Here is a 26,092-nt window from a genome sequence, read left to right on the forward strand (position 1 = left end):
AGCGCCCTTTATGGGCCACTATTTGCATACATATTGAAAGCAAAGAATTTCACTGTGACTATAAAGTATTCGATTCAATTCAATTCAATGACCTAATTCACGAGGCTGCCACTGAGAAATGGCCAACAATTATAGTGCTATTTCTTTGTAAAAGTCAAGTGAGGAAATGCAGGTGTGGGAATTTTGAGCTGCTGATTTCAAAGCTTTAGGTTGGATTTTATAATTTTGGGGCATAACACAAGCAGCCACAGCTTTGAACCACTTGGACTTAGATTTCAATGTGGATTTCAATATGTGGAAAGGAACTGCAGATGCTGATTATGGTGGCCCAGCGGTAGAGTTGCTGCCTTACAGCGAATGCAGTGACGGAGACCCGGGTTCGATCCCGACTACGGCTGCTGTCTGTACGGAGTTTGTACGTTCTCCCCGTGACCTGCGTGGATTTTCTCCAAGATCTTCAGTTTCCTCCCACACTCCAAAGACGTACAGGTTTGTAGGTTAATTGGCTTGGTAAATGTAAAACTTGTCCCTAGTGGGTGCAGGATCGTGTGAATGTGCGGGGATCGCTGGTCGGGACGGACCCGGTGGGCTGAAGGGCCTGTTTCCGTGCTGTTTCTCAAAACTAAAGATAGGCACAAAAAGCTGGAGTAACTCAGCAGGACAGGCAGCATCTCAGGAGAGAAGGAATGTGTGATGCTTTGGGTCAGGACCCTTCTTCAGACTGATTTGGGGTAAGCGAAACAAAAGATAAAAGGGATTACAATGCTCAATTTCATAATATGAACCTTGATATATTGGTTGAACTACTCATTCTCATCAGTGCCTCAGCTGATGTACAAGATGTATCAAAGCCCTATATTTTGTACATTTGTGACCCATTTTGCCATGGTCTTTGTGACTCAGGAGGGAAAGGGGGTTTGTGAAAGTATCAAGTGGATCGTAGGATTCAGCTGACGATCACCTCCACAACAATTAGAAGTTGTAATTCCTTTAAATGAAAAGTATTTACGCTCCATTGTCGAGATGTAATCAAGTGTTGGGCATCAGAATGGAAGTCCCCAGGGAAGGAGATACAGCTCCTCACTGACAGGTCAATGTTGAGGTGGATGTGGTTGGTCAAATCTGGAGCCGAGGATCTGGGCCTAGCTCGAGTAGCTACCACAAGCAGACAATCTGAAATGGAATTCCGAGCAGGAGGCCTTTGGTGAGTTCATCGGTGCGAATTGCAGCAGGTCGGGAACCGGGCTTGGTGCGGTTAGAAGCTCAGCTTCTTGGTCACCTCCCACGGGAACTCGCTCCTGCCAAAGTGGCCGTAGCAGGCAGTCTTTTGGTACATTGCCTTCTTCAGGTTCAGGTCCCTGCAAGAGGAAACATGTTTCACTGTAACAGGGTGGCTCAGTTGTACAGTGGAGGAGAGGGGGAGAGGGGGAGAGAGGGAGAGAGAGGGAGAGAAAGGGAGAGAGGGGGAGAGAAAGAACAAGGAGAGAAAGAGGGAGAGGGGGAAGAAAGGGAGAGAAAGAGGTGGGGAGGAGGAGGGGATGTGGGGGGGAGGGGGAAGGGGAAGGGGAAGAAGAGAGGAAAGAGGGGGAGGGAAATAGACAGAGAGAGACAGAGAGACTGAAGTGAGGACAAGTAACCAAACTATCTTAATCCTCCACCAACGAGGGCTGAAGGTTTCCTATCTGGTTCTCTGCTTGCAAACCCATTGCTAGCTGTAAATAATTGTGATCGTGGAGTTTCCTGATGTCAGTTCTAACTTTGTTGGCGCAAGCAACTCTAATTCCGAACACCAGAGGGTGTAGCTTTAAGGTGAGAGGGGGCAAAAGGAGATGTGCGGGGTAACCTTTTTTACACAGAGTGGTGAGTGCCTGGAACACACTGCAAGGGTGGGTGGTTGAAGCTGAAACGATAGTGGCATTTAGAGGCTTTTGTATAGGCACGTGGACACATGGAGGGATCTGGATTTTGTGCAGGTAGATGAGAGATGGTCTTGGCATCATGTTCGGCATGGACATTGTGGGCCGAAGGGCCTGTTCTTGTGTGGACTGTACTAGGTTCCATGTTCTATGTTTGTGTTCAGCTCATTTGGCCCATGCCTTTGCTACTTTCTTAATGCAGTTTTAGTTGAGTTTATTGACACGTGTACAGTGAATAGATTTTGTTGCGTGCTAACCAGTCAGTGGAAAGGCAATACACGATTACAATAAAGTCATTTACAGTGTACAGATATATGATAAAGGGAAGCGGAGTTCTTAAAGCATCCATTCTATCCTGTTTCACCAGATCATTTCCCTTGGTCGAGGATCAGGGTCCAAGTCCTGCTAATCTCTCTTTATATTTCAGTCTTCTAACCCTTGACACGCTGGTCAACCTGAGGAGCACCTTCAGCAACAGACTGGTTCCACCAAGATGCAGCACAGAACGCCACAAGAGATCCTTCTTCACCGTGGCTATCAAACTGTACAACTCCCTCTACTATCGAGGGGTAGACTGAAGCTTGTTCCACATTGAACACAATTGATGCTGATTTCAATGGTGAAAGGCTTGGATAGAGTGGATGTGGAGAGGATGTTTCCACTAGTGGGAGAGTCTAGGGCCAGAGGGCACAGCCTCAGCATTAAAGGACATTCCTTTAGAAAGGAGATGAGGAGGAAGTTCTTTAGGGATCTGTGGAATTCATCGCCACAGAAAGCTGTGGAGGCCAAGTCAATTGATATTTTTAAGGCAGAATTAAGGTAGATAGATTCTTGATTAGTACAAGTGTCAGGGATTCTGGGGAGAAGGCAGGTGAATGGGGTTGGGAACAAAAGATAGATCAGCCAAGATTGAATGACGGAGTGGATTAGATGGGCCGAATGGCCTAATTCCGCTCCTATGACTTATGACTGTATATCTGCAACAACTGTTGAAGAGGGATGGTCTATGGACAAATCCTTAGCATCCTTTTAACCTATAATATTGAATGGCCATGTCCTTTTGATAAACGTATCACCTCACAGGTGACCTGCCATCAAATTGATCATCTAAACACCTCTTTAAGTTCCCCTTTTCTTAACTGCCCACCAATTTATGCACACACTGCAAATTCCAACATGGCGTATCCCTCTCCGAGACCAGACCATCTACCCTGCAGAGAAGCAGCCCCATTCTTTACTTCATGGAGGCATGACTTTAATTCATTATCATTTGAGCTGCCTATTGAGTTCCCTATTTAAGCTCTGATATTTGTTCTTGTCTTTGCTGTCTGGAATTTGCTCTTTCTGAGTCTTGTTCACCATTTACCTTTTCTTGTGGGGTTTTGACCTTCTGATCCGGACTTTGATTTCTCTGCCTGCGTTTTTTTTTTGGCATCATGACCTTGTGACCTGTTAAACTTTACCACAGACCTTGAACCCAGTTTGATAGTTTTTGAGTTGTAACTTCTTCCTGACTCCTTTGTCCTCTCTGTGCTCGGGTCTACTCTACTTTAGGCTGGCACAGCGATAGAGCTTCTGCCTTACAGCAGCAGAGATCCGGGTTCGATCCTGACTACGGGCGCCGTCTGCACAAACTCCACGTGACCGTGTGGGTTTTCTCTGGGTGCTCCAGTTTCTTCCCACATGCTGAAGATGTGCAGGTTTATAGGTTAATGGGCTTCAGTTAAAAAATATTGTAGATTGTCCCTAGTGTGTATTTGTACTAATGTACGGGGTAATTGATGGTTGACGCGGACTCGGTGAGCTGAAGGACCTATTTCTCCACTGCCTATGGGTGCTCAGTTCAGAGTTTGTACGTTCTCCCTGTGATCGCGTGGGTTTCCTCCAGGTGCTCTGGTTTCCTCCCACATTCCAAGGATGCACGGGTTTAGCAGGTTAATTGGCTTCTGGCAATTTTTCCCCTAGTGTGTAGCATATGAAATTGGGACAACGTTGAAACAGTGTGAATGGGTAGACAAAAATGCTGGAGTAACTCAGTGGGTCAGGCAGCATCAATGGAGAAAAAGGACAGGTGATTGGTGAATGGGTGATTGTTGGTCGGCATGGACTTGGTGCATGTTTGTAATGCTGCATCCTGTTTGAATGTTGTATCTCCAAACTAAACTGCTCATAACTTTGATACCGTGTCCATTTTAGTTTAGTTTAGAGATACAGCGTGGAAACAGGCCCTTCGTCCAACCGAGTCCGGGCCGACCAGCGAGTCTTTGGTGCTGTAAGGCAGCAACTCTACCGCTGCGACACAGTGCCGTACAGTCAGTATTCGTGTAAAAGCAGGTCTATAAGGCTCTGGCTGGGAGCACGATGTGACATAACACGCTGGATTCTAATCTCCGGGGCACTACAGAGAAACAATTGAGAGTTTGTACAGGGATTGCTACTTGAAAATACTGTGGGCAGGAATGAAAGGGTCTTCCCACTCCAGACACTTTCTGTTTATTCATGGGGTTGAAAACTCTCCAGAACTGCCTGCAGCAATTGACCGATGTTTCAGGACAGAGTCCTGGCGAATAATAGGGAAAAAACAACAAAGAAAGATAAATAACAGAGAGGGAGTGCCTATTGTTCAGTCATGTGTAATGTCTGTACAAAGGCTACTCCACCGATGGAATATGAAGGAAAGGTTACTGGGCCAGTGAAAGAACTAAGAGCTTTGTCCTTTTTTGACTACTATAGAAATGTTCATGAGTGATAGGGGTAGAATTGGGCCATTCGGCCCATCAAGTCTACTCCGCCATTCAATCATGGCTGATCTATCTCTCCCTCCTAACCCCATTCCCCTGCTTTCTCCCCATTTTTTTAGATAGGAGTAATGGGAATGATTGCTTCTGGACTGGGTGAGGCTGTCTAAGGAGGGGGAGGATTCATGTTTACCCCCCCCCCCCCCCCCCCGCTTTAACCTCCCAAAACACCCGAATGGGGGGGACCACCGTGAGCGTGATGGAAGAATAATGTGGGGGGACTGCCAGGGGGGGGGGGGGGGGGGGGGGGCGGACAAAGGTATACACATGACACATGTATTCCATTCCAAAGAAGTCCGAAGAAGGGTCCCGACCCAAAACGCCACCCATCCACGTTCTCCAGGGAAGCAAGATGATCACGCTCATGTCATAGAAGCAGAAGTACGTAGGTTTAGTTCAGAGATACACCGTGGAAACAGGCCCTTCGGCCCACCAAGTCCATGCCGACCGACGATCACCCATTCACACTTGTTCTATGGAATCCCGTGAGCCCATCGAGTCTACTCCGCTATTCGTGAGGGAGAAGAGAGGAGGACCCAGCGTGGGGGGACCACCGAGATCGAGGGGGGACCAAAGTGAGATGTGTTAAAAATGGTTTGTTTAAAAATTGGGATACTTGTAACTTTCTCAGTGCCCTTCCTGTGGCCACTATTTGTATACCTTGGGCATGCAAAACAAAAAATGTCACTTTAACTTGTCACATGGCTGATCCATCATTCATTCATGGCTGATCGATCTTTCCCTCTCAACCCCATTTTCCTGCCTCCTCCCGATAACCCTTGACTACCCTGACCAATTAGGTGTCTGTCAATCCCTGCTTTAAAATTACCCCATCCGCTGATCCGCTGAGTTATGTCATAAGTGATAAGAGTAGTATTAGACCATTCGGCCCATCAAGTCAACTCCGCCATTCAATCATGTCTGATCTATCGCTCCCTCCTAACCCCATTCTCCTGCCTTCTCCCCACAACCCCTGACACCCGTACTAATCAAGAATCTATCTATCTCTGCCTTAAAAATATCCACTGACTTGGCCTCCACCTCTTTCTGTGGCAAAGAATCGCACAGGTTGACCACCCTCTGACAAAGTTACTCCGGCACTCTGTGTCCTTTCCTTGGAGGTGTGGTCTCCAGGTTTGCTCGTTGTCGGAGGTGACTGTACTCTAACATGGTTCCCGCATTAAACCGGGAGGGAACCTTTTCCTGTCTGGCTGGTTTTGCACGGCCGTGAGTTGCCCTGGCAGTGAATGTGCCAGCTTGCATACACTTCCCAGTGGACCATCAAATGATGGCAATGTTCACCCCAAGCATGGCTCAGGGGAACCTGTGCCAACCCCAACCAACCCAAATGAAACAAAAGAACCCAAAGCGCTGGAATAAATGTAAGCTGTTGCTGCCTCACATCGCCAGAGACCCGAGTTCGATCCCGACTACGGGTGCTGTCTGTACAGTGTTTGCACGTTCTCCCTGTGACCGCGTGGGTTTTCTCCGGCTGCTCCAGTTACCACCCACATTCCAAAGACGTGCGGGTTTGTAGGTTCATTGTCTTTGATTAAAAACTTGGAAAAATTTCCCTTGTGTGTGTGTAGGATGGTGTTAGTCTGATCACTGGTCGCTGTGGCTTTGGTGGGCCCCAAGGGCCTGTTTCCGCACTGTATCTCTAAAGTCTAAAGTAAAGAATACCCAGCAGGTCAGGCAGCATCTCTGGAGGAGAAGAGTAGGTGACCTTTCGGGCCGAGACCCTTCTTCGAAACTAGTTCACTTTACCTGACAATCACTCCGGGTCGAAGGTCAAAGTTCTTCCTCACAATCTCCATCAGGGCCCGGTCACCCATCTGGGACGTTCCGTAGGAAAAGATGGAGATGGAGAGGGGCTCGGCAACTCCAATGGCGTAGGCAACCTGGAGATCAGAGCGGGGAGAGCGTGGTCAGGAATCGTGCGTGGTCAGCGTGTCATGGCGTGGCCCGTTCTACAGCGGCAGGAGGCATGTCTTGTGTATAGGAGGGTCAAGCACAGAGTCCCAACATCACTGCCGACCACAGATACACAAAAATGTTGGAGAAACTCAGCAGGTGCAGCAGCATCTATTGAGCGAAGGAAATAGGCAACGTTTCGGGCCAAAACTCTTCTTCAGACTCTGATGCTGCACCTGCTGAGTTTCTCCAGCATTTTTGTCTACCTTTGATTTTCCAGCATCTGCAGTTCCTCCTTAATCACTGCCGCCCACCATCACTCTCAGTCACTCCCTGGTCACTCACTCCCAAAATCACGACCTCACTCACTCACTCGCTCACTCACATCACGGTCACTCCTGAAATCACCACTGCCCACAATCACTCACTCACTCGCGGTGTAGGGAGGAACTGCAGGTACTAGTTTAGACCGAAGACTTGAGGAGTAGTCTTGATGGGCCGAATGGCCTAATTGTGCTCCTATCATTTATGACCTTATGACCCCTCGGAGGTGTGTTCGTGCTTAGTCACGCAGGTTTATCATTGACGGAGACGCATTGCTCACAATATTCACACAGGACAGAATACTGGGACTAAACTCGGTGGCAATTCAAAATCTGGCAACTGAATCATCCTACCACAACTAGCGAGCAGTCCTGAACTACTATCTACCTCATTGGTGAACCTCGGACTATCCTTGCACTAAATGTTATTCCCTTATCATGTATCTGTACACTGTGGACGGCTCGATTGTAATCATGTATTGTCTTTCCGCTGACTGGTTAGCACGCAACAAAAGCTTTTCACTGTACACGTGACAATAAACTAAACTAAACTAAACTGAACATGAAGGAGCACAAAAATGGGCCAGGTGGGGTTGCTTGAGCGGGAACCCTGAAGGGTCTCGACCCGAAACGTCACCCATTCCTTCTCTCCAGAGATGCTGCCTGTCCCGCTGAGTTACTCCAGATTTTTGTGCCTACCAGCAGACTTCAATCTCCATATTCAAACCAGCCTGAATTCCTTTCCAAAGAATGCAGCACCCAGCAGTGGCTGTATTGACGTTAATGCATGGCTGCCTAATGCAGTGGCGATGCTGGCTGCATTGGTGAAATTGAAGCTATACTCTTGTCTCGATAAAACCAGGGATTTCTGCCGTTAAACGGAGAGTCGGTGCAGAGCCGCTTTGAACATAGAAACATAGAAACATAGAAAGTAGGTGCGAGAGTAGACCACCTGGTCCGTCGAGCCCGCACCGCCATTCGCTCATGGCTGAACACTAAACAGACACACTTACCCACAAACAGTAGACACAAGACACAGAACACAAGACACTACCCTCCCCTTTATACCGCTATCACCCCTCTCCACCCCAAGAACCGCGTGATCTCCTGGGGGAGGCAAAAAAACGGATAAAAACCCAGGTCCAATTCGGGAAAAAAATCCGGGAAATTCCTCTCCGACCCCAATCCAGGCGATCGACACTTGTCCAGGAGATCACTCAGGTCTTACTATACTAACCATACCTAGGTCCATATCCCTGCCCTCTCCCCGTAGCCCCTTATCCCCTTGGCAGTTAAAAAAACATCTATTTTAGACTTAAATATATTTAACGTTTCTGCTTCCACTGCTCCCTGGGGCAGTGAATTCCATAAATTAACCACCCTCTGGGTGAAGAAGTTCTTCCTCATCTCAGTTCCAAAAGAGCCCCCCCTTATTCTGCAACTATGTCCCCTAGTTCTAGTTTCCCCGATCATTGGGAACATCCTCGGTGCATCCACCCGATCAAGGCCCCTCACGATCTTATATGTTTCAATGAGATCGCCTCTCATTCTTCTAAACTCCAAAGAGTAGAGTTCCAGCTTACTTAACCTTTCCTCATATGTCAATCCCCTCATTGCAGGAATTAATCTTGTAAACCTTCGCTGCACTGCCTCCAGGGCTAGTACATCCTTTCTTAAGTATGGACCCCAGAACTGTACACAGTATTCCAAATGTGGTCTCACTAATACTGTGTACAGCTGCAGCAAGACCTCCGTGTTTTTATACTCAATCCCCTAGCAATAAAGGCCAAAACTCCATTGGCCTTCCTGATTGCTTGCTGCACCTGCATACTGACTTTTAGTGATTCATGTACTAATACCCCTAGATCCCTTTGCGTTGCATTACAACGCAGCTCCTCCTCATTTAGAAAATAACTTGCCCTATCATTTTTTTTCCCAAAGTGAATGACTTCACATTTATTAGTATTAAATTTCATCTGCCAAGTTGTTGCCCACTCACCTAGCTTATCTATATCCTTTTGCAGACTCTTCCTATCCTCCTCATCCCCTACTTTTCCTCCCATTTTTGTATCGTCCGCAAATTTTGATATATTACACTTGGTTCCCTCCTCCAAATCATTTATATAAATTGTGAACAACTGGGGTCCCAGCACCGACCCTTGCGGAACCCCGCTAGTTACCGGTTGCCATCCCGAGTATGAACCATTTATCCCCTCTCTCTGCTTCCTATTTGTTAGCCAATCCTCTACCCATGCTAATATATTACCCCCAATCCCATAATTTTTTATTTTTAGCAATAGTCTCTTATGTGGCACCTTGTCAAAAGCCTTTTGGAAGTCCAAGTATACCACATCCACCGGTTCCCCTTTATCCACCCGGGTTGTTACTTCCTCAAAGAATTCGAGCAGATTCGTTAAACAGGACTTCCCCTTCACAAAACCATGCTGGTTCTGTCCGATGAAGTCATGTTTATCCAAGTGCCCCGTTAGTGTTTCTTTAATAATTGTCTCTAACATTTTACCCACCACCGATGTTAGACTAACCGGTCTATAGTTACCCGCCTTCTGTTTACTTCCTTTTTTAAATATAGGTGTTACATTGGCTATTTTCCAATCCACTGGGACCGTTCCTGCCTCCAGGGAGTTTTGGAAAATTATCACCAATGCATCCACAATCCCCCCCGCTATCTCCCTCAAGACCCTTGGATGTAATCCATCAGGCCCAGGGGATTTATCCTCCCTCAGTCTCATTAATTTCCCTAATACCACCTCCTTGGTGATCTTAATAGTATTTAGCTCCTCCATTCCTACCGCCCCCTGTTTATCCAGCGTTGGAATATTTTTTGTGTCTTCTATGGTGAAGACTGATACAAAATACTCGTTTAATGCCTTTGCCATTTCCATGTTCCCCACCAACAACTCTCCAGTCTCACCCTCCAATGGACCAACGTTCACCTTAGCCACCCTTTTTCTTTTTATATAGCTATAAAAACTCTTACTATTAGTTTTTATGTTGTTCGCTAAATTCCTTTCATAGTCTATTTTCCCCGACTTAATTAATCTCTTAGTTATTTTTTGCTGACCTTTAAATGCTTCCCAATCCTCTACCCTCCCACTATCTCTGGCTACCTTATATGCCCTTGCCTTCAGCCGAATACTATCCTTTATAGTTTTACTGAGCCATGGCTGACTGTTCTTACCCTTACCCCTTTTTTTCTTCATAGGAATAAATTTTTCTTGAAGGTTATACAGCAGATCCTTAAACGTACACCACTGCTCATGTACCGTCTTATTCTTGAGTCTGCTATCCCAGTCAACTTTGATCAGCTCAGTCCTCATACCTTCATAATCCCCCTTATTTAGACTAAGCACCCTAGCCTGAGTTTCAACCTGCTCCCCTTCTATTTGAATATGGAATTCGACCATATTGTGGTCACTTGTTCCCAACGAGTCCCTAACTATGACATTTTTAATTAATCCTGCTTCATTACACAGGACCAGATCCAAGATTGCCTCCCCCCTTGTCGGTTCTGTGACATACTGTTCTAGGAACCCGTCTCTAATACATTCTATAAACGCTTCCTCTAGTCTACCCTGCCCAGTTTGGTTTGCCCAATTAATATGAAAATTGAAGTCCCCCATGATTACAGCAGTTCCCTTTTTACATGCGTCAACTATTTGCAGATTTATGTTCTGACTAACAGCGTCACAGCTATTTGGAGGTCTATAAATTACACCCACTAGTGTTTTTTTTCCCCTTGTTATTCTCTATCTGTACCCAAGCTGTTTCACTATCCTGATCCCTCAACGCAATATCCTTCCTCTCTATTGCCGTTATTCCCTCCCTTATTAAAAGGGCCACCCCTCCTCCCTTTCTTTCCTGTCTATCTTTTCTAATCGTCGAGTACCCCTCTATATTCAACTCCCAGTCCTGATCCCCTTGCAGCCATGTCTCCGTAATGGCCACGATATCATAACTATATATACTTAATTGCACCGTTAATTCATTTATCTTATTTCGAATACTCCGTGCATTTAGATAAAGCACTTTCAGATGATTTTTACTACCCTTCCTTTCCGTTTTTGCCCCTTTTACATCTAGAGCTTTATCTTCACACATTCTGGATCCTCCTGTCACATTTTGATTTTCCGCTTCCCTAGCCTCCCTAGATGAGCCCTCCAATCTATCCTTCCAAAGCACTGCTGTAATATCTTCCCTGACTAGCAATGCAACACCACCACCTCTTGCCCCTCCAATTCTATCACACCTGAAGCTACTGAACCCGGCGGTCTACACTGTGTGACCTCGATGGTATGGAGTTTAGTTTAGAGATACAGCGTGGAAACAGGCCCTTTGGCTCACTGAGCCGACCAACGATCCCAGCACACTAACACTATCCTACACACACTAGGGACAATTTACATTTACACCAAGCCAGTTAACCTACAAAACTGTTTGTCTTTGGAGTGTGGGAGGATACCGAAGACCTCAGAGAAATGTCAGGGGGAGAACGTACAAACTCCATACAGACAGCACCTGTGGTCAGGATCGAACCTGGGTCTTGATGTGACTACAACAAACACATTCCACAGACACAGAATACAGAGGTGCAATTTTTATCCTCCATTCCTTGCGTTCTTGTGTCCTTGGAGTGTGTCTATTATGTTGGGAACAGGGCGAGGATCTGACTGGTCGCTGGCCTTGTAAAGGGCCTGTCCTACTTTCACGACTTTTTTTACTCGTGGACATTTTTCATCAGGCTAGAAAAAACGCCCCGACCTACTTGATGTCACGAGTACCTACGACTAGCATCACGGCCTGCTACGACCTACCTACGACCTCGTGACAACTATGCTGCGAGTACGAGTCAAGGGCAAACTCGGCAGAGGTCGTGAATTAGGTCGTGAAAGTGGGACAGGCCCTTAAGGCAGCAACTCTACCACCATGCCGTGTCACCGTGCTGTCACTACGCCACCGTGCCTCACCACCGAGCTGCGCCGTGTCACTGTGCCTCACCACTGTGTCGTGTCACTGCACCACGCCACCATTCTCACCTGCACCAGGACGCGTTTGCACAGACCAGCTTTCACCAGGGACTTGGCTACCCAGCGGGCGGCGTAGGCGGCAGACCGGTCCACCTTGGTGCAGTCCTTGCCCGAGAAGGCCCCTCCGCCATGTGCTCCCCATCCACCGTACGTGTCCACGATGATCTTGCGGCCGGTGACCCCCGCATCGCCCTGAACCAACCAAGCACACGACACATCAACTAGAATCAGGGTCATGAGAGAATCACGAGAGGAATAGATCGGGTAGACTTACAGAGTCTCTTGCCCAGAGTTGGGGAATCAAGGACCAGAGGACATAGGTTTAAGGTGAAGGGGAGAAGATTTAATAGGAATCTGAGGGGTAACTTTATCACGCAAAGGGTGGTGAGCGTATGGAACGAGCTGCCAGAGGAGGTGGTTGAGGCCAACATTTAAGAAACAGTTAGATAGGTACATGGATAGGACAGGTTTGGAGGGACATGGGACAAACGCAGGGAAGTGGGACTAGTGTAGCTGGGACATGTTGGCTGGTGTGGGCAAGTTTGGCCAAAGGGCCTGTTTCCCTGCTGTATCACTCTATGACTAGGATAAAAGAACATAGCTTTAGAATGGAGATGAGGAGGAATTTCTTTAGCCAGAGGGTGGTGAATCTGTGGAATTCATTGCCTCTCTATGAAACTTACGGAATAGCGAAAGATCCGGAGAGAGTGGATGTGGAGATGTTTCCACTAGTTTAGTTTAGAGATACAGCGAGGAAACAGGCCCTTCGGCCCACCGAGTCCATGCTGACCAACGATCACCACATACACTGAGAACTATCCCACACGCCAAGGACAATTTTCAATCTTTATCAAAGGCATACCTGCATACCTTTGGAGTGTGGGGGGGGGGGGGGGGGGGGGGGGGGGTGGAGCGCCCAGGGAACACTCACGGGGAGAACGTACAAACTCCGTACAGGCAAGCAGCCTTAGTCAGGATTGAACCATTTGGCTCCGTGAGGCAGCAACTCTACCGCTGCGCCACCATTAGAATCGTGATGAGGGAGAGTTTCTTTGGTCAGAAGGTGATGGCTCTGTGGAATCCTTCTGAATTTTGTAGTCGGCAGGGCAGTACTCTGCATATCCCCAACTTGGACAATTTAACATTTTTATCAAGCCAATTAACCTACAAACCTGTACGTCTTTGGAGTATGGGAGTAAACCGAAGATCTCGGAGAAAACCCACGCAGATCACGGGGAGAACGTACAAACTCCATACAGACAGCACCCGTGGTCGGGATTGAACCAGGGTCTCTGGTGCTGCATTTTGCAGTAAGGCAGCAACTCTACCGCTGTGCTGCCATGACTGTGGAAGTCTCTGCCTCAGAGGGCGGTGGAGGCAGGTTCTCTGGATGTTTTCACGGGAGAGCTAGGCATGGCTCTTAAAAATAGCGGAGTCAGGGGATATGGGGAGAAGGCAGGAACGGGGTACTGATTGGGGATGATCAGCCGTGATCACATTGAATGGCGGTGCTGGCTCGAAGGGCTGAGTGGTCTACTCCTGCACCTATTGTCTATTGAATGGTGGCATGGAGGTAGAGTTGCTGCCCGGTGGTCAAGGTCCTGGCCACTGACCTGTGGACCTCCGATGACGAACCTCCCGCTGGGCTGCAGGTGGTAGATGGTGTCGTCGTCCAGGTACTTCTTGGGCACAACTACGTCGATGATCTTCTCCTTCAGGATGCTGCGCATCTCCTCCAGGCCGATGTCTTCATCGTGCTGCACCGAGATGACGATGGTGTGCACGCGCACGGGGATAACCATGCCGTTCTCCTGGTTGTACTGCACCGTCACCTGCGGAGGGAGCGGGCTGATGGCTCAGTCAGTCCCTGGCCTTCCCGAGGGACCCGACCGAACGCTTGTCGGGGCCCCACCTGAAGACTCGTTGGGGGGGGGGGTCGCCCAAATGGCGCGTCTGTCAGTGGGGGCCCTCCTGAAGGGTCGTGGCTTTGTGGGACCAAAAACCCACCCGAAGGCTCGTCACGCCGCGGGAAGCCGATCAAAGACTTGTCGGACGGCATTACCGGTCGGGAGCAAAGATTATAGAGCAGAGCAAGATGCGCCACTCTACGAAAAAAGCGTAGTATGACATGGTCTTGAAAGGCACCCATAAAAATAAATGTAATATTGTAAATTGCAGCTCAATAAAATGGCGTCATGTCATACCCATAATAATTATGGATATGACATGACGCCATTTTATTGAGCTGCAATTTACAATATTATTAACTAAATATGTGAAGTAATCGATGCTATATAAAACTGTTCCCTGCAACACTGATTACACCAAAGATACTAGAGGAGCATTGCCCGCCCGCTGCCTCGGGAGCGCCAACCGCGGGCAGACGATTGAGGCTCTCCCGCCGGCCGCCTTCATCTGGTATCGGGGGGACCGAGAATCCGTCCTGGATCAACTCAGGAGTGGAGGAAACGTCCTCTTCCCCCAACGACACTGGAGGAGCCTCTAGTATCTTTGCTCTTCCCTGCGACCTGATGTAAGAGCAGATTGTATAACTGTGGAGTCCGTCCCCGCTACCAAAGATGTCGCGTTCGGCATAAACAAATGGCGGCCGTGACTACACGTCAGCCCATTGGATTTCGGTGGAGTGGTCTATCTTGCTCTGCTCTATAATCTTTGGTCGGGAGCTGGAGATGAGCGCAGACGCGAGGAGAGGGACGACGGTTGGCGGGAACTGATCCAGTACATCGAGTGCGCGTGCCGACCGGGCTTTTTGACGCTGAATAATGGCGCCAAAAATGGCGGCCCCCGCGTGTGAAATTTATGCAAAAGTAATTTCACGTGTGGCTGCATTAAACCATTGAATCCCGCGACCGGCCCACGTCCTACTGTAACCGCGCAGATTATAACCGCTCCAATCCTCCCCACAACGTCCTTCATCAACCCAGCACGGGGTCCAACGTACCTGGGTCTTGGAGTCAGGTCTGAGCCAGGGCAGTGTGTGGTCTCGCCGTAACTCGGCCATGCGGGCGTTGAGCTGGTGGGCTAGCATGATGGTCAGCGGCATGCACTCCTCCGTCTCATCTGTGGCATAGCCAAACATCAGGCCCTGGCAAAGGGGGCAGACACCGTCACCAAACAAAACAGGGCCTGAGCTATCGGGAGAGTAGTGAGTATCGAAGTTGGGAGGTCATGTTACAGTTGTACTAAACATTGGTACTTTTACTTTGCTTTAGAGATAACAGCGCGGAAACAGGCCCTTCCGCCCACCGAGCCCGCAACGACCAGCGATCACCCCGTACACAAGCACTATCCAACACACCAGGGACAATTTACAGTTTTGCCAAACAAGCTCGCATTTCTTTGGAGTGTGGGGTGAAACCGGGGCACCCAGAGAAAACCCACGCGGTCACAAGGAGAATGTAGAAACTCCAGACAAACAGCACCCGTGGTCAGGATCGAACCCGGGTCTCCAGCGCTGTGAGGCAGCAACTCTACCGCTGCGCCACCGTGCTGACCCTGATCAGGCCACATTTAGAACATTGTGTTCAGTTTTGGTCACCTTGCCTAGCAAAGATATTGTTAAGCTGGAAAGGGTGTAGAGAGGATTTATGAAATTGTTGCCAGGACTTGAGTGCCTAAGTTATGAAGAGAGGTTGAGCAAGCTCGGACTTTATTACTTGGAGTGCAGGAGGATGAGGGACGATCTTATAAAGGTGTATAATATCATGATGGGGGGGGGGGGGGGGGGGATAGATAGGGTAAATGCACAGAGTCTTTTAGAGGAGGGGATTCAAGAGTCAGAGGACCTGGGCAAAGTGAGAGGGGAAAGATTTACTATGAACCTAAGGGGCAACTTTTTCCACACAGAGGGTGGTGAGTTTATGGAACGAGCTGTTGAGGCCGGGACTATAACAACATTTGGACAGGTACATGGATAGGATAGGTTTAGAGGGATGTGGGCCAAATGTGGGCAGGTGGGAAGAGTGCAGGTGGGGCATCTTAGTTGGCATGGACAAGTTGGGTGATAGTGCCTTATTAAGAACGCATTCCACCCCCTGCGGTGCCCAGCGGTCCCGGAAATCCCCCAGTGTGTCCACGGACAGCGTGTAGTCCCTCTCTAGTACCACTCAGGAGCGGACGTATTTCCGGAAAAGGGGCAGGCAGCTGGCTCGGGCAGAGCCCTCCTCCGCCTGGCGCTGTGTGTCTCACGGATGGCCAGCTTGGCCAGACCCACGAGCAACCCAACCAAGACATCTTCTAGATTGGGGCAGTGGAGCGCCCAGTGCAGACTGACGATGGGGCAGTGAAATGCCCGGTGTCCACCGACTGGTGGCAGAGAAGTGCCCAATGTAGAATGACATAGTGACCATGGTGTCAATGACGTTGGTCAATGTGGGAGCCAGATATTGGCCCTTGTGTTGTCCACTTGTGACAAGTGCTGAGCATTGGGCAGCTTGACCCTTGACTGACCTGGTCTCCGGCACCAATGTCCTCTTCGTTCCGGTCCAGATGCACCCCCTGCGCGATGTCTGGCGACTGCTGCTCCAATGCAACCAACACGTTGCAGGTCTTGTAGTCAAAGCCTGCAACCGGTAAAACACCCGCCAGACCATTAGCAATGGGGGGGGGGGGGGTGGGGGTCTCAGTCTCATTGCAACGTACCGGACAATGAAAAGCCTGGAGAGAGTGGATGTAGAGAGGATGTTTCCACTAGTGGGGGAATCGAGGACAGAGGGAACAGCCTCAGAATAAAAGGACCTATTTTTGGAAACGGAGAGGAGCAGGAATTTCTTTAGCCAGAGGGAGGTGAATCTGTGGAATTCATTGCCACAGACGGCTGTGGAGGCCAAGACATTTGGGTATTTTTAAAGTAGAGATTGATAGGTTCTTGATTAGTAACGCCATCAAAAGTTATCTGGAGAAGGCAAGTGATTGGGGTTGAGAGGAAAAAATAGATCAACTGGCGGAATAGACTTGATGGGCCGAATGGCCTAATTCCTCTTCAATGTCTTATGGTTTTGTCCAACTCTCCAATTTCAGGTAACTAATTTACCAGTAACGCCCCCTTTTTGTTCTTCCGGCCCTTCTTCCCTGTGCCACACCTATTTGTCCACATCCCCCTCCTCTTGTCCCCTTCCCCCAAGATTCCTTCCTCTGGCTTCACAATTTTCACCTCTTCTCTCCCCATCCCACTCTTTTTGCCACTTCCTCTCTGGCCTTTGCTCCCTCCCCCCACCCCCTCACCTGTATCCACCTATCACTTGCCAAACCTTGTCCTGCCCGCACCTCTCTTCCAGCTTTCTCCCTCAGCTCCCACCTCAGTCTGAAGAAAGGTCCTGACCTGAAACGTCACCAGTCCATGTTCTGCAGAGATGCTGCCTGACCTGCTGAGTTACTCCAGCACTTTGTGCCTTTTTTCAGCATAGCCAGTATTTTTTTATTTTTGTTTTTGCTATCTAGTACAATCCAGTATCAAGTGGCATCCACCACTGCCCTAAGGCACCACAACTATTAAACCTCTCCAAATACTAATACTAAAATTGCTACTTGAGAATTAATTTTCCTGTACCATTTACAAAATGGCAGACAACTTGACGGCATTCACATAGTAAAATAAAATAAAAAAATAAAATAAAAAAATAAAATAAAATTTATTATTATAGTCTTCTCTTTGACTGAACGACAAGCACACAAAAGCTTTTCACTGTGACCCCGGTACACGTGACAATAATAACCTGCACTAAACTAAACTAAATGCAAAATACAACTTGATCGAGTTCTTATCAACTTCAATCTATTGAGTGTTAACTGATATTCCCCCTCACTGAGAGAAACTTGAATGTATTTAGCTTTTGTGCATCTGCACGCTTGGTTTTGGGGGCGTATACGCTGCAGACTGCACGATCACGTCCGCCCACGGGCGAGAACGTGGGGTCACACAGAATCAATGTGAATGGGTGAGCGATGGTCGGCATGGACTCGGTGGGCCAAAGTTGCCTGTTTCCATGAGGTTCCGTGTTGCTCCCCGTTTGATTGCAACCTTGTCGTAGTCGGGGAGCTTGTGTGTCTCAGTGACCCCTAGAGCTATGCCAGCGGGAGATTCGTCTCCTGTTAGGGTCTCCCATGCTGGACAGGTCGAAGGGTAGAGGCGAGACGAAGAGCGATCCACTGGTCCTCCAGGTTGGAGGTTGAGCACAGGGCTAACAACCCTGTCTCGCAAAACACATATGTTACGGAAACAGCAACTGAAGGAATCAACGCTACTGGGCGTGATGGACTTCCAGGGCTATCGACAGATGACCTGACCTGGGGTAGTGTCCAGATGTTAGCCCAGAAAAGACAGGAGAGGAGGACCTTCCTTGCTGCCCTACATGCCAGGAGGCTGAATAGGCAGTAAGTAAGTAAATTAATTGTGTTGGAGGAACTCAGCGGGTCAGGCAGCAGAATGGACGTAGGTGAATGTTTTTGGGGTTGGGCCCTTCTTCAGACTGATTGTAGCGGTGGGGGTGGGAAGCGGGAAGAGAGGTAGGAGTGGGAAAAACCTGTGATAGGTGGATACAGGTGAGGGGAGGGTTTGATTAGCAAATGGGTGGACAACTGTGAAAGATGAAAGGGAAATGGAAGAGTGTAAGGTTGAGAGAGAAGAGTGAAATATGTAGCCAGAGGGATAAACGTTAAAGAGGAGGTGCTAATTGGAGGGACGGCACCTCATATTTCGCCTGGGCAGCTTGCAACCCAACGGTATGAACATTGACTTCTCTAACTTCAAGTAAGTCTTGCGTCCCCTCCCCCACCCTAGTCGTCCTACTAGTTTCGCTGTCGTCCTGCTTAGTTTCACTATTTGTATCCACTCGTTATCACCTTCTCCACAGCCAACAATGGACCATTGTGGGCTCCACCTTTCCTTGGTCATCGTTGCTGGCCTTGATTTGCTCTTTCCGTTCCTTTCATTCATTTGTTCTTTGTACCTTTTCATATCCCTAGTTGCCCTCTCCCCTGACTCTCAGTCTGAAGAAGGGTCTCGACCCGAAACGTCGCCGATTCCCTTTTCTCCAGGGATGCTGTCTGACCCGCTGAGTTGTTCCAGCATGTTGTATCTATCTTCAGTGTTAAACCAGCATCTGCAGTTCCTTCCAACACGTAGGTGGAATAGGTGTTTAGGATGGGGTGGCGAGGTCATTGGGGGAGAGAGGGCGTGGGATGTGCGAGTCAAAAGGATTGAAGAATTACAAATTGTGAAGCTAGAGGAAAGAATGTAAGTGGGAGGGGAGGAATAGGTGTGCACTAAGGTGAGGCAAAGGAAGAGGGGGGGGGGGGTGCGAAGAAGGAGTTGAGGTGTTATCTAAAAGTGGAGGATTCAATATTTATAGTTGGGTTTAAGCTACCCAAGTGGAACATGAGGTGCTGTTCCTCCAGTTTGCGTATGGCCTCATTCTGGCAATGGAGGGGGCCCAGGACAGAAAGATCAGTGTGGGAATGGGGAGGGGAGTCTTTGCGGGAAAATATCTAGCATTTCCCAGCAGTCCAGAGGAATGGTCCCAACTGAAAACTGTGTGACCTGGAGAGAATCCAGAAACCAAAGTGACCCATGGAAGATCTCATGGGGTTTAGTAATTGACGAGAGTCGGGCATACTTTGATGGTACGGCAGATTGGACGGCACTGGGCCAGTACTCGCTGGAGTATAGAAGGATGAGGAGGGACCTCATTGAAACTTACCGAAGAGTGAAAAGCCTGTGACGTGGAGGGGATGTTTCTACAAGTGGGAGAGTCTAGGACCAGAGGCCATCGCCTCAGAATTAAAGGACGTTCCTTTGGGAAGTAGATGAGGAGGAATTTCTTCAGTCAGAGGGTGGTGAATCTGTGGAATTCATTGCCACAGACGGCTGTGAAGGCCAAGTCAGTGGACATTTTTAAGGCAGAGATAGATCGATTCTTGATTAGTACGGGTGTCAGGGGTTATGGGGAGAAGGCAGGAGAATGGGGTTAGGAGGGAGAGATAGATCAGACATGATTGAATGGTGGAGTAGACTTGATGGGCCGAATGGTTTAATTCTCCTCCTATCACTTATGAACATAATCCATAATAAAGCACGGAGACCGCAGAAGACCTGAATGGTTCATCCATCATGTTCAGACATGGCAGGACGAGTGTACACTCACCTTTGGATGAGTTGTCGTACCCGATTAATTGGATCGCGTCCCTCACCACTCGCTGGTAATCAACAACAGCGCGCGACGTGATCTCACCGCACAACAGCACCATTCCCGTCTTGCACACAGTCTCTGGAGGGGGGTGGAGAAACAGGACACAAATACAATCGGAGATAGACACAAAATGCTGGAGTAATCCATGGAGAGAAGGAATGGGTGACGTTTATGGTTATTAATTCATTGTAGTTGAGATTACTATGTGCTATTGTGTTGACAGGCCTGTTACGCTGCAGGGTATTGAGTTAAGAAGTTGGGATCGGGTCGAGACCCTTCTTCAGACAGACCCTCAGTCCGAAGAAGGGTCTCGACCCGAAACATCACATTCCCCTTCTCCAGAGACCTTTCTTCAGACTTAAAAACTTCACCCATTCCAGAGATGCCGCCTGTCTCGTTGAGTTGCTCCAGCATTTTGTGTCTATCTTCGATTTAAACCAGCATCTGCAGTTCTTTCCGACACGAATACCATCGAGTTTGGAGGGTGATTTGGTGACATTTTGCCTTGTGCTCCTTGTGAAGCAGAGAGCAAACTCCCGGGATAGGAACACTCACCATTGTGAGTGTCCAGAGTCGGTATTGAGCTCAGTGGACAACATGGGGCAAGGGTAGAGGCAGAGACTCAACGGGTCAGTCAGCATCAGGGGCAGCACAGTGGTAGAGCTACTGCCTTACAGCGCCAGGGACCCGGGTTCGATCCTGACTATGGGTGCTGTCTGTACAGAGTCTGTACATTCTCCCCGTGACCTGCGTGGGTTTTCTCCGGGTGCTCCGGTTTCCTCCCACACTCCAAAGACGTGCAGGTTTGTAGGCCAATTGGCTTCTGTAAATTGTAAATTGTCCCTAGTGCCGTCCAAGGAGCTTATTTATGCACTGTATCTCTAAAAACTAAATAAGGACACAAAATGCTGGAGTAACTCAGCGGGTCTGGAGAACATGGATGGGTGATGCATTGAGCCGGGACCCTTCTGCCCGATAAGCCCATGTTCTTCAGAAAATTCTGCCTGACCCGATGAGTTACTCCAGCATTTTGTGTCTTTTCCTTGATAAACCAGCATCTGCAGTTCCTGGATTCTACACACTGAAATTCATCCAGTCCTTCATAGAAACATAGAAAATAGGTGCAGGAGGAGGCCATTCGGCCCTTCGAGCCAGCACCGCCATTCATTGTGATCATGGCTGGAATGAAATAGCCAACGAAAAATTCATGAAAGAGTGAGGCTTTTGGTAGGGTGCGTAATTCTAGAACGGGGGGAGCAAACATCTCGCCCCAGCCAAAACTGTTATTGTTCACAGCTCCAAATGGACTGGTCCCATCTGCTAGAAAACAGTGGGGATTGTTCAAATAACGGAAGGTGACAAAGTTGCCCAGGGAGTAGAAATCTTTCTGAACAAGAAACTTGTCATCACCAGGAAGAGATTGTAAGGGAAGTCATTGACGAAGGTTTCGCAGGATATGTTTGCTATAGATTTAGATTTTTTTTTACTTTAGAGATACAGCGTGGGAACAGGTCCACCGAGTTTGCGGCGCCCAGCAAACACCCCGTGCACTAGCACTATCCTACACACATACTAGGGACAATTTACAGTGTTTCCCCAAAGCCAATTGACCTACAAACCTGTACGACTTTGGAGTGTGGGAGGAAACCGGAGCACCTGGGGAAAACCCACAAGGTCACAGGGAGAATGTACAAACTCCGTACAGACAGCACCCGTGGTCAGGATCGAACCTGGGTCTTTGGCGCTGCGAGGGAGCAACTGTACTGCTGCGCCACTGTGCCACCTTCCAGAGGGGCAACTGTTTCCACACAAATGGTGGTGGGTGAAGGAACGAGCTGCCAGAGGAGGTTGTTGAGGCAGGGACTATAAATAACATTTAAAAGGCATTTCAGGGATTCTCAAAAATGCTACTCTCTCCATCAACCCACATCCATGTCAAATCCATATCACAAAGCTCTGATCTTTGATTAGCACGGGTGTCAGGGGTTATGGGGCGAAGGCAAGAGAATGGGGTTGAGGGGGAAAGATAGAACAGCCATGATTGAATGGTGGAGTAGACTTGATGAATGGCCCTAATACTGCTCCATCAACTTATGAATGTCTCTCAGATATCTCAGGACTTCATGGAGCTACATCCATGAGGAGGAGCTCTATGGCACTCACCACATGCCACCTTGGCATCAGGGTCTTGTTGCAGGTGGGCATCCAGCACCGCATCGCTGATCTGGTCACAGATTTTATCTGAAGGAGAGGAGGAGAGAACATTGGCATCAAGTCATAAGGTCAAAGTTCTAAGGTCATAAGGTTATAAGGTCAAAGGTGAAAGTCAAGTCAAGTTTATTCGTCACATACACATACGAGATGTGCAGTGAAATTAATAGTGGCAATGCTCGCGGATTGTGCAAGAAAACTACAAACAAAATGGAACAGAATCACATTTTCACATATTACATATTTGTGGGAGGAAAAAAAAGACAAAAACAGCAATTTTAAAAAGACACAACACAACAGTAAATTGGTCCAGTAAAGTTAGTTCCTGGAGAGATAGGAGTTTACGGTCCTAATGGCCTCTGGGAAGAAACTCCTTCTCATCCTCTTCGTTTTCACAGCATGGCAACGGAGGCGTTTGCCTGACCGTAGCAGCTGGAACAGTCCGTTGCTGGGGTGGAAGGGGTCCCCCATGATCCTGTTGGCTCTGGAGTTGCACCTCCTGATGTATAGTTCCTGCAGGGGGGCGAGTGTAGTTCCCATAGTGCGTTCGGCCAAACAGACTACTCTCTGCAGAGCCTTCTTGTTCTGGGCAGAGCAATTCCCAAACCAAATTGTGATGTTTCCGGACAAGATGCTTTCCACAGCCGCTGAGTAGAAGCACTGGAGGATCCTCAGAGACACTCTGAATTTCCTCAATTGCCTGAGGTGGTAAAGGAGCTGCCTTGCCTTACTCACCAGTGCGGCAGCGTGTAATGTCTATGTCAGATCCTCTGAGATGTGGACTCCCAGATATTTAAAGCAGCTCACCCTATCCACAGTATCCCCATTTATCTTCAGTGGTGTGTACGTCCTCGGATGTTGTGCCCTCCTAAAATCCACGATCAGCTCCTTAGAAAGGAGCAGAATTAAGCCATTCGGCCCATCCAGTCTCCGCCATTCAATTATGGCTGATCTATCTTTCCCTCCTAACCCCATTTTTCTGCCAATTCCCCATAATCCCTGACACCCGTACTAATTAAGAATCTATCTATCTATCTCTGCCTTAAAAATATCCATTGAATTGGCCTCTACAGTCTTCTGTGGCTTGACATTGCCTGTCGTCTCCTGTCGTAGGTGCCGTCGTAGGTTGTTGCCCGGATGACACCAGGTGACGTACGATGTCGCAAGGCCATGACCTCGGCGAATTCCCTTTGCGACAACCTGCATCATCATACGTCAACCGGCGCCAGCGCCTGCCTCAAGATACGGATCAAAATGACGCTACTTGTCTTCAGAAGTTGCAGACAGTGTCGTATCTTTCTGTATCGTGCCGCGGGTGGACGTATGTTGGTTGTCGTCGTCTGATGTCTGTGCGGTCGCAGGATGTCGTATGTTGTCATATGTTGTCGCTGTTGTGGTCGTCCCAGGTCCCGAAAAATGATGACGCGAGATGGCGTAAATTGTCGCAGCTTGTCGCCCATCTTGACGGTTTTTCGGCGAGCTGGTACGTCACTCAATGACGCCGGCAGTCGACGAAAAAAAATCGCAAAGTGGGAAAGGCCAAAGTGGGACAAGTGGTTGGCGTGGACTCGGTGGGCCGAAGGGCCTATATTCCATGCTGTATTTCTAAAGTTAACTAAGCTAAACCTGTACCATAGGTACAAGGTTAACACTGCAGGTGTTAGGAATTAGCAAGCCATTGGGAAGAGGGACAATAAGTTGTGCTTTACTGCGAGGGGTTTTGATGAAGGGGAAGACACTAGAACTAGTGTACGGGTGATCATTAGTCGGCACGGACTCAGTGGGCCAAATGGCCTGTTTCCATGCTGTATCTCTAAACTACACTAAACTTTGACATAATGTCCTTTGTCTTCTCATTTGTTCCTAATATAAGTTGTGAAAAGCTAAAATCACAATACTGTCTCAGGGGTTCTCGTGCAGTAAAAGCATGTGCTGTTTGTTGCTCCTACTATTGCTCATGTTTATGCATTCACCTTTTATCGCGGAACCTTAGCAAAACTACTTAAATCACATCCACCAACTTCCCTTTATCTACCCACCTAACTGCATTCTCAAAAACTTTTACTCCTGGTATTATAATTGCCTTTGAATTATTTTATGAATGCCATCTTATCCCAAACTTGTTAAAGGATTTCAACACTCTGGTTGTCATTAGAGGTCAATCTAACTCCCTTATGAATGGATAGAGTGGATGTGGAGAGGATGTTTCCACTAGTGGGAGAGTCTAGGACCAGAGGCCATCGCCTCAGAATTAAAAGACGTTCCTTTAGGAAGGAGATGTGGAGGAATTTCTTTGGTCAGAGGGTGGTGAACCTGTGGATTTCATTGCCACAGAAGGCCGTGGAGGCCAAGTCCATGGATATTCTTAAGGAAGAGATAAATTCTTGATTAGTACGGGTGTCAGGGGTTATGGGGAGAAGGCAGGAGAATGGGATTAGGGGGGAGAGATAGATCAGCCAGGATTGAATGGTGGAGTAGACTTGATGGGCCGAATGACCTAATTCTGCTTCTATCACTTTTATGGACATGAATGGATACAGAGTGCATAAATGACACTGTGGGTGAAGCAGCATCTCTGGAGAACATGGAGAGATGACATCTTGGGTCGGGAACCTCCTTTAGACCGATTGTGAGGGGGACGGGGGGGAGGGGGGAGAAAGCTGGAAGAGAGGTGAGGGCTAACAAACCGATCACCAGCCAGGCTTTGTCCCACCCCAACCTCTCTTCCACTACTAAAATCAGTCTGAAGAAAGGGTCTCGACCTGAAACGTTGCCTATCCAAGTTCTCCTGATCCGCTGAATTACTCTGGCACTTTATGCCTTTGTTGATTGAATGCGGGATGCAACATGGGGGCGGGAGAAATGAAGGCCAATAAACAAAAGTTTTGGGTTTTGAATTGGTCGAAGAAACTCAAGACCTTTCTCTACTGGTTATCTTGCACAGATGTGCCACAATAAGGTTCTCTCGCTTAGTTATTTGGTCACATCATGTGCAAGCAGTGGCGATCGCAACATCCCGTGTAATTGAAGGTATCTCAATGTGTGCTGTAGCTACAAGTCTCTCGAAGAAACTCAAGACCTTTCTCTACTGGTTATCTTGCACAGATGTGCCACATTGTGACCGGCCTACTGCTTGCAATACAAATGGACACTTGAATTCTCAGTGACACAAGTGCTGGAGTAACTCAGCGGGTCAGGCAGCATCCCTGGAGAACATCGACAGGTGAGGTTTCGGGTCGGGACCCTTCTTCAGAAGGTTTGAAACGTCTGGCTGTGTGGAGTTTGCTGGTTCTCTAGGGTCCCGATCCAAAACGTCACCTCTCCATGTTCTCCAGAGATGCTGCTTGACCCGCTGAGTTCCTCCAGCATTTTGTGTCCTTTTGTGCAAACTAGCATCTGCAGTTCCTTGTTTCTACACTGTATTTTGGAGGTGGATTGGAGGAGAAACCCAACGTCTCTTACTTTCAAAAACATTCAAAAACTATGAAAACAAATAAAAATGATGGACAATTGAAAGAGAATAAAACAGTCAAGCTCCGTTGCGGTTATGTACACTCTTTCCGCTGACTGGATAGCAGGAAACAAAAAGTTTTTCACTGTACCTTGATACACATGACAATAAACTAAACTGAACCAAACCTTTGAATTCTTGCAACCAAATATAGCTATCTTCACTGT

The 26,092-nt window shown here is 48.2% G+C and overlaps 1 protein-coding gene across 1 annotated transcript in view; it reads right to left on the minus strand.

The window, feature by feature from the left end:
• Positions 1 to 972: 972 nt before the first annotated feature.
• LOC116966334 (S-adenosylmethionine synthase-like) overlaps positions 973 to 26,092 on the minus strand; it is a 26,793-nt gene continuing 1,673 nt past the window's right edge. Inside the window, exons 2-9 of the mRNA XM_033012458.1 lie at positions 22,367 to 22,444; positions 20,159 to 20,281; positions 16,467 to 16,579; positions 14,959 to 15,102; positions 13,610 to 13,828; positions 12,006 to 12,188; positions 6,482 to 6,615; positions 973 to 1,358 (exon numbers count right to left, since the gene is read on the minus strand). Coding sequence (XP_032868349.1) covers positions 1,256 to 1,358; positions 6,482 to 6,615; positions 12,006 to 12,188; positions 13,610 to 13,828; positions 14,959 to 15,102; positions 16,467 to 16,579; positions 20,159 to 20,281; positions 22,367 to 22,444 — 1,097 coding nt within the window. The 3' untranslated portion in view covers positions 973 to 1,255. The remainder of the gene's footprint in view (positions 1,359 to 6,481; positions 6,616 to 12,005; positions 12,189 to 13,609; positions 13,829 to 14,958; positions 15,103 to 16,466; positions 16,580 to 20,158; positions 20,282 to 22,366; positions 22,445 to 26,092) is intronic.

The sequence above is a fragment of the Amblyraja radiata genome, chromosome 37 (genome assembly GCF_010909765.2).
Source record: "Amblyraja radiata isolate CabotCenter1 chromosome 37, sAmbRad1.1.pri, whole genome shotgun sequence".
Lineage (NCBI taxonomy): Eukaryota > Metazoa > Chordata > Chondrichthyes > Rajiformes > Rajidae > Amblyraja > Amblyraja radiata.